Below are 14,873 nucleotides of genomic sequence, written 5' to 3' on the forward strand. Positions count from 1 at the left end.
TTTTCTTTGTTCAGTATTATATCCCTTTTACCTGGAGCAATACGTGGGAGTAAGGCACCTTGAGTAGTCCTTAAGTTTTGTTAGAATAAGTCTTCTTAGCAAATTAAAATTTTCAAGTCATTTCTTTGCCATATTCTAGAAGTTTTGCCACTAAGTAGTATTTTTATAAATTTAATGTTTCTTTCATTTTACTCAATACTGTTGGGTTGTTGAATACTGTTTCTAGGTAATAGGTTAGTAAACAGAAGATAGTGGAAGAAATAAATCATGATTAAAAGTCTGAATTTTTACCATTATTGCTGGAGCCTTTGGTTAAATTCTATAATTACATGACTGTAAAATGGATATTTAAGAAAATAGAACTCTATTTAAAATTACATACTTTAGTATCTATCATAGAGAATAAAAAGTTTATGTTTTTCATAAAGATTTGAACATTGATTAGTCATCAGTAAAAAAAGCTTTCTTTTACACTTTATGTATAGTTGAACTGTATGAAATTGTTTAGATCTAACCACTTTTTGACCTATAAAAACATCAGTTACATACTTGTGTTGAAACAAATCAGTAACCTGATCTCTAATACTGTTTTCTTCTTTTAACACTGAAATAATTTATACATTGAAGGAAAAGACTAAAATTCATATCCATGTAAATTTGTAAAGTTCTTGTTTTGTTACTTATTTCCAGGCTATTTAGCAGACATGACCCACAAGCAGAAGAAGCATTAGCAAAGAGGAGGGGGAGGAACAGTCCAAATGGGAACCTTATTAGGATGCTGGTTCTTTTCTTTCTTGAAAGTGAGGTAAATTTTTAACATAATTCTTTATTTTGTTTTTGTTTTAACATTAGATTACATTTTAAATAAAATTGTTGTTTAATTCATTGTAATTAATGATATTTTTTAATCAAATGAAGACAAGCCTGTTTCTTACAAATCTGACTCCATGGATATTTTCTTTGTTTGTTTTTTTTTTTTCTGGTTTTTTTTTGGCTGTGCCACGTGACTTGTGGGACCTTAGTTCCCCAACCAGGGATTGAACCAGGGTCCACGGCAGTGAAAGCCTGCATCCTAACCACTGGGACCACCAGGGAATTCCCTGCCTCCATGGATTTGATTTTATGATTATGGAATCAGTACTCTACCTTTTGTGGGAATATGTATGCAGGTGTGGATTAACACTGAATATAGGCTAGCAATTTTTAAAGTTTTATAGTATTGCATTGTAATACTACATACTTTTTATTGTTGCTTTTTTTTTCTTGAATTTTTGCCCATGCCTTTTAAATTATATTATTTAGGGAATTCCCTGGCAGTTCTGTGGTTAGGACTCCGTGGTTTCACTGCCGAAGGCCCAGGTTCAATCCCTGGTCAGGGAACTAAGATCCTGCAAGCTGTGTGGCATGGCCAAAAAAAAAAAAACCACATTATATTATTTAAACAGTTCATGAACATTGTCAAGCTATTAAAACCATTAGTTTTATCTTGTTTGAAAATTATGTTATTTAAGGAGAAAGAAAAATATGAATTTAGATGTAAATTAGTAGTTGTACAAATCCATAGTAGTAATTCCATGTGACATTTCCATGTCAGTTTATCAATTAAACAGTTAACATCCATAACATATTATCTATCTAAGTCTGTTTGCGCAAGTGAACTTTGTTTTGCCCACTTAAATGTTCTTTGATATTAGAACTGTATTTCCTACTGCTGGTATGACATTGGGGGAATGGCAAACTAAACCTAAAGACCCCCTGAATGAACAAACTTGTTGGCTTATAAGTGAGTGAGAACAGAGTTGCAAAAAAGGTGGCGAAAATCTGGAAATCTAGGACCCTGAACTTTACTTGGGGAAAGAGTATTTTTGGTTTGTATTGGCATGTCCAGGAAGAAGAAAAACTTGAGACTGTATGCTCAAGTTTGAAAGTGCTGGAGAAACCCTGTAGGAATGAGGAATAGAGAGACAAACAGGCAGTCTATAAGAAAATTAAAATCAGAGAGAGATGTAAGAACTTACTCAGTGGAAAGAGTGGCGTTCGGGCAAAGCAAAGCCAGAAAAGTGGTAAAGTGGTGAAGGAATTCCCGGTATCTTTTAAGTGAGTTGGGAACAGATAGAGAAAGAATAAAGTCAGAAACAAAACCAGTTGGAGAGTTGCGTTTGAGTAAAGGACGTGTTTAAGAATTTAAGAACACTGTTCTAAATGTGTATACAAATTACGTGGGATCTTGTTAAAATGCCAGTTCTGATTCAGTAGCTCTGGGTTGGGGTCTGAGATGCTACCTTTCTAACAAGCTCCTAGGTGATGTTTATGCTTCTGGACCAGAAGTCCAGGGACCACACTTTCCATAGTAAGGGTTTAAAGCATTATTTTCTTAACAAAGCAAGTGTGGATATATTATGAAGTAAAATACAGATGTTTGTGAATGTTTAAGGTAAAACACTAAGTACTTAATAAATATCACACTTATGGTAGACGATTCAAATTAAATCTTTAGCCCTTTAGGCTTTAAAGAAATGGGATTAAAAGTATTTTGCAACAATCAAGTCATATTTAAAAATTTGACTTTAACAGCAACAGTAATTTCAAAATTTGATAGGGATGAGACACATATATACTATTTAAACTGCTGAAAAGTTTAGGGAATATGATGATTAGGCTATTTTAACTTGATTATTAATTGAAAGAAAATGTTTTAGATCTCTGAAAGCCCAAGGACTTTACTTTTTGATATATTAAAATCCATAAGTAGTTAGTTTTACACAGTTTCATCTTCTATATAAAGCAATAATTTGTGATGTGTATTACTGCTCTATATTTCAAATGGTACTGCTGTTTCGTGTGTTTGCTGCTGTTTACTAAAGTGTTACAAGAACATTAAAATATATTTCCCAGTTCTCCTCTGTGGCATTCTTGTCAGCTGCAAAAACAACTGCAAATCATACTTAAGGGTTTCTTGTGTACACCTGGAGCTGAATGCTTATTAAAGCCATATTCTTACAATACGGTGGGATTCTGATTGTCTTATTCTGAATTCCTCTTGTTTTACTCTAATGTGTGTTTCAGTAATATTTTAGACTCATAAAAAGTTGAATAGAAAGAGACCTTAGAAATCATAAAGTAAAATAAGTCCAGCTTATAGATGATTACTGATCAGTTAACTAGAATTAACTGAATTGAAAATCATTCCTATTCCTTTGTTTTACTAGGATGTTAAATAGTAACATTTTAGTAATAGAATTCTAAAATGTTGAATTGAGAGAGGTTTGTAGTCCATGGAGTAGTAGTCCTCTTTTATATGGGAATTATAGGTGAAATGATGGAGATTAAGAGATCTGCCTAAACTAGTTTTTCTTTCCTTTTTAGTAGTCATTGGTTTCAAGTGAAAAAATACCTTGTGTATTTGAGATACATGCCATATAGTAGGATAAATGGTACTTGCATGTGATGAGTCCATATTTCCCTATATGCAGTGTGACCATAATATTTCCTGTACAAACTGTGATGCTTTTCAGAGTGACAAGGATGCTATTGATAATTATTCCAAAGCACTAATCATAACCCAGAACATTTCTGGACAATCTAGAAGTATGGTAACTGTCCTTTTAGGCATATAAAATGATGAGGTGCATTATGACAGTAATTTAAGACAGAAAGTTAACAGACATATTATTGATACAACCAGGAAATCTCCCCAGAGTATTAACTTTTGGGGGTTCTTTTTTAATATGTTCTTCAAGCTTCACCAATAACTGGCTCTGCTTCTGCAGAGAATAAAAGCCAATATAACAGTATTTAGAAATTTTAGGCTTAATAATTTGGAATGGTTATTTGCACTGTAAATGATTTTCCATAAAAGGAATAAATATAAGATTCCATTATACAGTGAACTCCTTTAGTGTATTTAACTATTCGACAGAGAAGTGAGCAGGGCAGAAAAAACATGAGGTAAAATATTTATGAGCAACCTTGAAGCCAATTAGAGATAAATGGTAACACACCCAGAAAATTGTAAATAAAGTCAGGAAAATGAGATTAGTTTGTTATATACGGGATTAGAGGACACCCTATAAAATAAATTATACTTAGATATAGCAAGGTAAAGTTCACCTAGACAATAAATATAATTTTAATTTATGTTATATAATTTATACATAAATTTTAATATAATTCTGATTATTTATTTGCTGTACAATGACTCTTTCTCCATTAATGAGCTACCTTTTTTGTTCATCAATTCCCAAGGAGTACAAAGAATGCTTGCAAATGCCTGATTTTCATGCTGCTTTTATGAAATTATGTTACAAAAAACTGCGTTTAGAAAGTAAACTTTCATGTTGTTGTTAGGGTTCCAGATCCTTTTTTTTTAAAATAAATTTATTTTATTTATTTGTTTCTTTATGGCTGCATTGTGTCTTCGTTGCTGCCGCAGGCTTTCTCTAGTTGCATTGAGCAGGGGCTTCTCTTGTCGCGGAGCACGGGCTCCAGGCACAAGGTCTTCAGTAGTTGTGGCGCACGGGCTTAGTTGCGCCGTGGCATGTGGGAGCTTCCCAAACCAGGTCTCGAACCCGTGTCGCCTGCATGGGAAGGCAGATTCTTTTTTTTTTTAGCATCTTTATTGGGGTATAATTGCTTTACAATGTTGTGTTCGTTTCTGCTGTATAACAAAGTGAATCAGCTATAAATATACATATATCCCCATATCCTCTCCCTCTTGCATCTCCCTCCCACCTTCCCTATCACACACCTCTAGGTGGTCACAAAGCATGGAGCTGATCTCCCTGTGCTATGCAGCTGCTTCCCACTAACTATGTGTTTTACATTTGGTATTGTATATATGTCCATGCCACTCTCTCACTTCGTCCCAGCTTACTGTTTCCCCACCCCGTGTCCTCAAGTCCATTCTCTGCGTCTCCGTCTTTATTCCTGTCCTGCCCCTAGGTTCTTCAGACCCTTTTTTTTTTTAATTCCATATATGTGTGTGTGTGTGTGTGTGTGTGTGTGTGTGTGTGTGTTAGCATATGGTATTTGTTTTTCTCTTTCTGACTTATTTTACTCTGTATGACAGACTCTGAGTCCATCCACCTCACTACAAATAACGCAATTTCATTTCCTTTTTATGGCTGAGTAATATTTGATTGTATATATGGGCAACATCTTCTTTATACATTCATCTGTCAATGGACACTTAGGTTGCTTCCATGTCCTGGCTATGGTAAATAGTGCTGCAGTGAACAATGTGGTACATGACTCTTTTCAAGTTATGGTTTTCTCAGGGTATATGCCCAGTAGTGGAATTGCTGGGTCCTATGGTAGTTCTATTTGTAGTTTTTTAAGGAACCTCCATACTGTTCTCCATAGTGGCTGTACCAATTCACATTCCCACCAGCAGTGCAAGAGTGTTCCCTTTTCTCCACACCCTCTCCAGCATTTATTGTTTCTAGATTTTTTGATGATGGCCATTCTGACTGGTGTGAGATGATATCTCACTGTAGTTTTGATTTTCATTTCTCTAATGATTAATGATGTTGAGCATTCTTTCATGTGTTTGTTGGCAGTCTGTATATCTTCTTTAGAGAAATGTCTATTTAGGTCTTCTGCCCATTTTTGGATTGGGTTGTTTGTTTTTTTGTTATTGAGCTGCATGAGCTGCTTGTAAATTTTGGAGATTAATCCTTTGTCAGTTGCTTCATTTGCAAATATTTTCTCCCATTCTGAGGGTTGTCTTTTGCTCTTGTTTATGGTTTCCTTTTCTGTGCAAAAGCTTTGAAGTTTCATTAGGTGCCATTTGCTTATTTTTGTTTTTATTTCCATTTTTCTAGGAGGTGGGTCAAAAAGGATCTTGCTGTGATTTATGTCATAGAGTGTTCTGCCTATGTTTTCCTCTAAGAGTTTTATAGTTTCTGGACTTACATTTAGGTCTTTAATCCATTTTGAGTTTATTTTTGTGTATGGTGTCAGGGAGTATTCTAATTTCATTCTTTTACATGTAGCTGTCCAGTTTCCCAGCACCACTTATTGAACAGGCTGTCTTTTCTCCATTGTATATTGTTGCCTCCTTTATCAAAGAGAAGATGACCATATGTGCATGGGTTTATCTCTGGGCTTTCTATCCTGTTCCATTGATCTATATTTCTGTTTTTGTGCCAATACCATACTGTCTTGATTACTGTAGCTTTGTAGTATAGTCTGAAGTCAGGGAGGCTGATTCCTCTAGCTCCATTTTTCTTTCTGAAGATTGCTTTGGCTATTTGGGGTCTTTTGTGTTTCCATATAAATTGTGAAATTTTTTATCCAGTCCTGTTCAAAAATGCCATTGATAGTTTGATTAGGAATTGCATTGAATCTGTAGATTGCTTTCGGTAGTATAGTCATTTGCACCGTGTTGATTCTTCCAATCCAAGACCATGGTGTATCTCTCCATCTATTTGTATCATCTTTAATTTCTTCCATCAGTGTCTTACAGTTTTCTACAAACAGGTCTTTTGTCTCCTTAGCTAGGTTTATTCCTAAGTATTTTATTCTTTTTGAGCAGTTCCTTAATTTCTCTTTCAGATTTTTCATCATTATTGTATAGGAATGGAAGAGACTTCTGTGCATTAATTTTGTATCCCACTACTTTACCAAATTCATTGATTAGCTCTAGTAGTTTTCTGGTAGCATCTTTAGGATTCTCTATGTGTAGTATCATGTTATCTGCAAACAGTGACAGTTTTACTTTTCTTTTCTGATTTGGGTTCCTTTTATATCTTTTTCTTCTCTGATTGCTATGGTTAAAACTTCCAAAACTATGTTGAATAATAGTGGTGAGAGTGTGCAGCCTTGTCTTGTTCCCGATCTTAGTGGAAATGGTTTCAGTTTTTCACCATTGAGAACAATGTTGGCTGTGGGTTTGTCATATATGGCCTTTATTATGTGGAGATAAGTTCCCTCTCTGCCTACTTTCTAGAGAGTTTTTATCATAAATGGCTGTTGAATTTTATCGAAAGCTTTTTCTGCATCTATTGAGATTATCATATGGTTTTTATCCTTCACTTTGTTAATACGGTGTATCACATTGATTGATTTGCCTATATTGAAGAATCCTTGCATTCCTGGAATAAACCCCACTTGATCATGGTGTATGATCCTTTTAATGTGCTGTTGGAATATGTTTACTAGTATTTTGTTGAGGCTTTTTGCATCTATGTTCATCAGTGATATTGGTCTGTAGTTTTCTTTTTTTGTGCCATCTTTGTCTGGTTTTGGTATCAGGGTGACAGTGGCTTCATAGAATAAGTTTGGGAGTGTTCCTCCCTCTGCTATATTTTGGAAGAGTTTGAGAAGGATAGGTGTTAGCTCTTCTCTAAATGTTTGATAGAATTCGCCTGTGAAGCCATCTGGTCCTGGGCTTTCGTTTGTTGGAATATTTTTAATCAGAGTTTCAATTTCAGTGCTTGTGATTGGTCTGTTTATATTTTCTATTTCTACCTGGTTCAGTCTCAGAAGGTTGTACTTTTCTAAGAATTTGTCCATTTCTTCCAGGTTGTCCATTGTATTGGCATATAGTTGCTTGTAGTAATCTCTCATGAACCTGTGTACTTCTGCAGTGTCGTTTGTTACTTCTCCTTTTACATTTCTAATTCTGTGGATTTAGGTCTTCTCCAATTTTTTCTTGATGAGTCTGGCTAATGGTTTATCTATTTTGTTTACCTTCTCAAAGAACCAGCTTTTAGTTTTATTTATCTTTGCTATTGTTTCCTTCATTTCTTTTTCATTTATTTCTGATGTGATCTTTATTTCTTTCCTTCTGCAAACTTTGGGGGTTTTTTTGTTCTTCTTTCTCTAATTGTTTTAGGTTTAAAGTTAGGTTGTTTACTTGAGATTCTTCTTGTTTCCTGAGGTGAGATTGTATTGCTATAAACCTCCCTCTTAGAACTGCTTTTGCTGCATTTGTTTATAGGTGTATTTTGATTTCCTCTTTGATTTCTTCAGTGATCTCTTGGTTATTTAGTAGCATATTGTTTAGCCTTCTTGTGTTTGTACTTTTTACTGTTTTTTTCCTGTAATTGATATCTGGCCTCATAGCAAAGCGGTTGGCAAAGATACTTGATACGATTTCAATTTTCTTAAATTTACCAAGGCTTGATTTGTGATCCCAAATATGGTATATCCTGGAGAATGTTCCATGAGCACTTGAGAAGAAAGTGTATTAGGTTGTTTTTGGATGGAATGTCCTGTAAATAACAAATCCATCTTGTTTAATGTGTTATTTATAGCTTGTATTTCCTTATTTATTTTCATTTTGGGTGATCTGTCCATTGGTGAAAGTGGGGTGTTAAACTCCCCTATTATTATTGTGTTACTGTCGATTTCCCCTTTTATGGCTGTTAGCATTTGCCTTATGTATTGAGGTACTCCTATGTTGGGTGCATAAATATTTATAATTGTTATATCTTTATCTTGGATTGATCCCTTGATCATTATGTACTGTCCTTTGTCTCTTGTAATAGTCTTTATTTTAAAGTCTTATTTTGTCTCATATGAGAATTGCTACTCCAGCTTTCTTTTGATTTCCATTTGCATGGAATATCTTTTTCCATGCCCTCACTTTTAGTTTGTATGTGTCCCTAGGTCTGAAGTGGGTCTCTTGTAGACAGCATATATACCGGTCTTGTTTTTATATCCATTCAGCCAGTCTGTGTCCTTTTTTTTTTTTTTTTTTTTGCGGTACACTGGCCTCTCACTGTTGTGGCCCCTCCCGTTGTGGAGCACAGGCTCCGAATGCACAGACTCAGCGGCCATGGCTCTCAGACCCAGTCGCTCTGCAGCATGTGGGATCCTCCCGGACCAGGGCACGAACCCATGTCCCCTGCCTCGGCAGGCGGACTCTCAACCACTGCGCCACCAGGGAAGCCCCAGTCTGTGTCTTTTCATGGGAGCGTTTAATCCATTTACATTTAAGGTCATTATTGATATGTGTGTTCCTATTACCATTTTTTAAATTATTTTGGGTTGTTATTGTAGGTCTTTTCCCTCTCTTGTGTTTCCTGCCTAGAGAAGTTCCTTTAGCATTTGTTGTAAAGCTGGTTTTGTGGTTCTGAATTCTCATAGCGTTTGCTTGTCTGTAAAGGTGTTAATTTCTCAGTCGAATGTGAATGAGATCCTTGCTGGGTAGAATAATCTCAGTTGTAGGTTTTTCCCTTTCATCATTTTAAATATGTCCTCCCACTCCCTTCTGGCTTGCAGAGTTTCTGCTGAAAGATCAGCTGTTAACCTTATGGGGATTCCCTTGTATGTTATGTGTTGCTTTTCCCTTGCTGCTTTTAATATTTTTTCTTTGTATTTAATTTTTGACAGTTTGATATATATGTGTCTTGGCGTGTTCCTCCTTAAATTTATCCTGTATGGGACTCTCTATGCTTCCTGGACTTGATTAACTATTTCCATTCCCATCTTAGGGAATTTTTCCAGTATAATCTCTTCAAATATTTTCTCAGTCCCTTTGTTTTTCTCTTCTTCTTCTGGGACCCGTGTAATTCGAATATTGGTGCGTTTAATGTTGTCCCAAAGGTCTCTGAGACTGTCCTCAATTCTTTTCATTCTTTTTTCTTTATTCTGCTCTGCATTAGTTATTTCCACTATTTTATCTTCCAGGTCACTTATCCGTTCTTCTGCCTCAGTTATTCTGCTGTTGATTCCTTCTTGAGAATTTTTAATTTCATTTATTTTGTTACTCATCATTGTTTGCTCTTTAGTTCTTCTAGGTCCTTGTTAAACGTTTCTTGTATTTTCTCCATTCTATTTCCAAGATTTTGGATAATCTTTACTATCATTACTCTGAATTCTTTTTCAGGTAGGCTGCCTGTTTCCTCTTCATTTTTTTGGACTGGTTGGTTTTTACTTTGCTCCTTCATCTGCTGCATATTTCTTTCTCATTTTACTTAACTTACTGTGTTTGGGGTCTCCTTTTCACAGGCTGCATGTTGATAATTCCTGTTGTTTTTGGTGTCTGCCCCCAGTGGGTAAGGTTGGTTCAGTGGGTTGTGTAGGTTTCCTGGTGGAGGGGAGTAGTGCCTGTGTTCTAGTGGATGAGGCTGGATCTTGTCTTTCTGGTGGGCAAGACCACGTCCCTTGGTGTGTTTTTGGGTATCTGAACTCATTATGACTTTAGGCAGCTTCTCTGCTAATGGATGGTGTTGTGTTCCTTTCTTGCTAGTTGTTTGGCATGGGGTGTCCAGCACTGGAGCTTGCTGGTCCTTGAGTGGAGTTGGGTCTTCACGTTGAGACGGAAATCTCTTGGAGAGCTCTTGCCGATTGATATTACAAGGGGCCGGGAGGTCTCTGGTGGTCCAGTGTCCTGAACTTGGCTCTCCCACCTCAGAGACTCAGGCCTGACACCCGGCCGGAGCACCAAGGCCCTGTCAGCCACATGTACCTGGCATGTACCTGTGGCAGGTACATGTACCTGTGGCAGGATGGTTGTCCTGATTTCCACTACACACACCTAGACTGATGGTGAGCCCACCTCCTTCAGAGCAAAGTGCTGACCAATGGCACAGACCCCCAGGGGGATGTGCCAGGAGGTCAGGCTGAGTCAGTCCATTGATCTGCATATATCTGGAAACTGGGTGGCTAGTGTTGGAACATCTCCTGCAGAGGCAGGGGGCAGCTGTGGCTCACCATGTGGACAAAGAACCGGCAGCAGAAATTCTGAGAAGTACTCTTTGGCGTGAGCCCTCCCAAGGTCTACCATTAGCCCCACCAAAGAGCTTGGCAGGTGGATTCTTAGCCACTGTGCCACCAAGGAAGCCCTCCAGATCCTTTTGAATCCCAGGTTTTTTTTTATAGCCATCAAGAATGCTTCAAGGCCTTCCTTCTTATAGCTTCACCTTTTGCTACCAATAGAAGGTCCTTGGTATGAAATGTCTGAAAGGCGATTGTAACCTTTTACCCTATTGGCCACGTTAAAAATTTTTTTTCTCAGACATCGATCTTTTCTTGTAGAGATTTGAGAGTAGCAAGTTATGTGGCCATCACACATGCCCCAAGACAGGAAGACTGTCTCATAAATATTATATCAAGCCAGTTCCTGACAGAGCGTGTTATACTGATTGTTGTCACTCATACTGGTGAATTTGAAACTCTTAATCAGAAAATAGGCCAACACATTATCATGTCCTGCTGGTATACACATTGAGTTTGAAGCAAGTGGTTATTAGTGTTAACAGAAAGCATTCTATTAAGCCACCGCCTTACAGTCAGGAAGAGGTAATGCTCAAAGAAGTTAGCATCTATATTGAGAATATAAACAAAAAAAATTTCTAGAACAATGAAAACATTCTTGAGTTAAATTTTAATATGCCTTGATTTAAGGCATAGAAAAGTCATTCTTAAAAATGCCAATGCTAGTGAAATTATACAACTTAAAGCCTTGAATTGTGCCAGCAACTCATACAACTGAAAACCTCATGATAAAAAAGTCAAAATGAATGAGATATCACCAGTTGACCAGGACAGTGAAGAATTTGTGGAAACTGTAAAGTAAATGACTGTGAATTCCAGTTAAGTAACCCATACCCCCACAGGAGACGAAAAGAGGGAAAATTTTTTCGAGATTTTCTGGTAGAAATCTGAAATACATTAAAGATCAGAGCAACAGAGGCTGGTGAAAGGAGTAAGCTGTCAGTAGTAATTAAGTGTCTGCCCTGAGGAGCTTATTCCTCTTTTCAGAAATGCTGGTCCAGGCATTTGGGATGTGGACACTGGTCTGAGAAGCAAAGTAGTGAATAACTACCCCAGATATGTATGGCCATCAGTAGGGAGAGGGAACTTCTGCATTCAAAATGCAAAGTGCATACCTACAATTAGAGGAAAAGCCTACCTGATTATAGATCCCCTTTTTCCACTTTCCTACACAACCAAGGAAGCCAGGACATTGCAACCAGATTCAAGAAAAGGATTCTAGCTACCAGTATTCTTGAGTCTGGACTCATTAATATATATGTACTGGCAACCAAGAAACACTGAAACTTGAAAAAATCAATATCATGAAAAAGAAGCGCAAGGCCAACATACTGATGATTTTTTTTTTTTTTAATTTTAGGTATTTTAGGTATCTGTTTTTTATTTATTTACTATTTTTGGCTGAGTTGGGTGTTCGTTGCTGCGTGCAGGCTTTCTCCAGTTGCAGCGAGCAGGGCCTACTCTTCATTGCGGTGCATGGGCTTCTCGTTGTGGAGCACAGGCTCTAGGCGCACAGGCTTGAGTAGTTGTGTCACGCAGACTAAGTAGTTGTGGCTCGCTGCTCTAGAACGTAGGCTCAGTAGTTGTGGTGCGTGGGCTTAGTTGCTCTGCGGCATGTGGGATCTTCCTAGACCAGGGCTTGAACCCGTGTCCCCTGCATTGGCAGGCAGATTCTTAACTACTGCGCCACCAGGGAAGCCCCTGATGAAAATTTTTGATTAATGCCCCCAAATATAAGAAGAAGCAATTATGAAAGAGGAAGAGACTTCTTAGAAATTAAAAACATGAATTCCAAAATGTAGGTGAGAGGTGGATTATTAAATGACATGAATAGACATAACCAAAGATTGGGAATTTTGCAGGAAGTAGTGCAAAAGAGGAAAGAAATGAAAAGTATGAGAGAGAGGGCTTCCCTGGTGGTGCAGTAGTTGGGAGTCCACCTGCCGATGCAGGGGACAGAGGTTTGTGCCCCGGTCCGGGAGGATCCCGCATGCCCTGCATGCCACAGAGTGGCTGGGCCCGTGGGCCATGGCCGCTGAGCCTGCGTGTCCGGAGCCTGTGCTCTGCGACGGGAGGGGCCCCAGCAGTGAGAGGCCCGCGTACCGCAAAAAAAAAAAAAAAAGTATGAGAGAGAAATTAAGAGACAAGGAGTACAGATTAAGAAAGTTTATTATATTATCTAGTAGAAACTCTGTAAAGAAAACAGAGAGAATGGAGGAGAGGAACTAATCAAAGGAAAGGCAATTAAAATGTTTACTACCTATGTACCCTATATGCAGGGTATTACTTGAGGGTGTTTTCTAGCAAAATGAAAACTGCATGCAATAAAAGGAAAATAAGAAATATAAGAAATATTGGTGAGCAAATAAATCTGAAAAAAATTAGAACTAAGCCTAAATAATATGGCTGTGAAGCTTAAGGCAGATGTCTGAAAATTATTTTTGGTGATCTTGGTGATGGAGAAAATATAAGTTAGAAAATAAAACTCTGCAGGAAGCACAACTTAAAAAAAAAAGAAAATGTCATCAGGAAAGCACAGGGAAGCAGATGCCAACATCTGTAATCTCAATAAATGTAAAGAGACTAACATGCTTTATTAAAAAAGCAGATTGTCATTTAGGGTTGAAATAAAGAAATTAAAATGTTTACAAACACACCTTAATCAAAAATTTAACACAGGAAGTAAACAAACTGGATAAATGCTGGATGTAGTTAACAAAGGCTTACAAAAAGCTGAAAGGACAATATCATATAAGATAAACCAGAATTGAGGACCAGAAGCATTAAGAGGGACAGAGAGGATATGTATAGAAGGTATAATCCACCAAAAATATTATTGTGAACTTTTTTATACCTATTCTACAGACATATTTAAGTATATCAGGCATAAAAGCAAGTTTATTCAGTATAGTTTTTTTTTAATTTTTGGTGAAATAACAGAATTTACCATTTTAACTATTATTAAGTGTACTCTTCATTGGCATTAAGTACATTCACATGGATGTGCAGCTGTCACTGCCATTGATCTCCAGAACTTTTTCAAAGTTTTCCTACATTGAAACTCTGTACCCACTAAATAATAACTCCATTTCAGCATAGGCTTAATAGCCTATTTTTTTGAAACTATTGGTTTTTCTGTTTTCTGCTGTTAATTTTCATTTTTGACACCAGGTTGTGCACTACTTGTGCCTGTCACTGTTGGAATGATGTTACTTATGGTCTAGGGATATTTTCCTAGGATGTGTGGTTTAGAAAGTTTGAATAGACCTGGCTGCAAACGTTTGTCCATCTTCTTCCTTAAGCAGAGATGCTAATCAATATTATCTACTCTGGCTTTGACAAAAAACATTGGGAAACTGTGGGGTGTTGTGTGTGTATGCGTGTGTACGTAGTTTTCCTGAGGCATTTCAGAAGCCAGAATGTGAGATTTGAAATGCAGTGGAAATGAAGTATAGAATTCAAGAGGTCAAATGAGGCAGAGCTTTAAATAGATCATCAAAATTTTCATAGAAGTTAAGAATAATGGTAGAATTAGGAATGAGGAAGAAAAGCAACTCACGTGCCAAATGTGCTAAGATATCAGTAGATAATCAGTAGGTCTACCAAGGTGACTTTCACACATTTTCAGGCCACTCCTCATGATACAAAAACCATTTTCTCTCACAAATACAAGAACATATAACTGAAATATGAAATAGTACTTAACATTCTGTGTGCTATACACTCATTTTTAGAATAGGTATAAAAAAGTTCACAATTATATTTTTGGTGGATTATATCTTCTATACATATCCTCTCCGTTTCATTTCTTTGAAACTTTGGTCTCAATACATTAAATTATTTTAACAGCCAGTGAACGGGTTGCAATGTAAAGTTTGAAAGTGGTTTAGCTGGTTGTCATGAGACTCAGAGGTGGTAGAACTTTTATGCAAGGGTAGAGAAGTTAATTGTAAGTAGCAGAAACCAGAACATGGCCAACACTTCTACTTACCTTTTCTAAAGAACTTTACTAAAGTAATTAATATTCTTCACAGTTCAATGACTGACAGATGGTAAAGCGTTCCATCTGAAATGTTTGTTGAGGAACTTGAGAGTGTTGTTTATTGTGGGAACATGGGTTCCAAAGAAAATTGTCAAGAGTAATGAGC

The 14,873-nt window shown here is 36.9% G+C and overlaps 1 protein-coding gene across 2 annotated transcripts in view; it reads left to right on the forward strand.

Annotated features, from left to right (window-relative positions):
- STAG1 (stromal antigen 1) overlaps positions 1 to 14,873 on the forward strand; it is a 428,313-nt gene that overhangs the window by 335,521 nt on the left and 77,919 nt on the right. For both annotated transcript variants that reach the window (XM_033404083.2, XM_033404084.2), the window contains one exon: positions 691 to 805. In XM_033404083.2, coding sequence (XP_033259974.1) covers positions 691 to 805 — 115 coding nt within the window. The remainder of the gene's footprint in view (positions 1 to 690; positions 806 to 14,873) is intronic.

Source organism: Orcinus orca, chromosome 5, assembly GCF_937001465.1.
Source record: "Orcinus orca chromosome 5, mOrcOrc1.1, whole genome shotgun sequence".
NCBI classification, from domain to species: Eukaryota; Metazoa; Chordata; class Mammalia; order Artiodactyla; family Delphinidae; genus Orcinus; species Orcinus orca.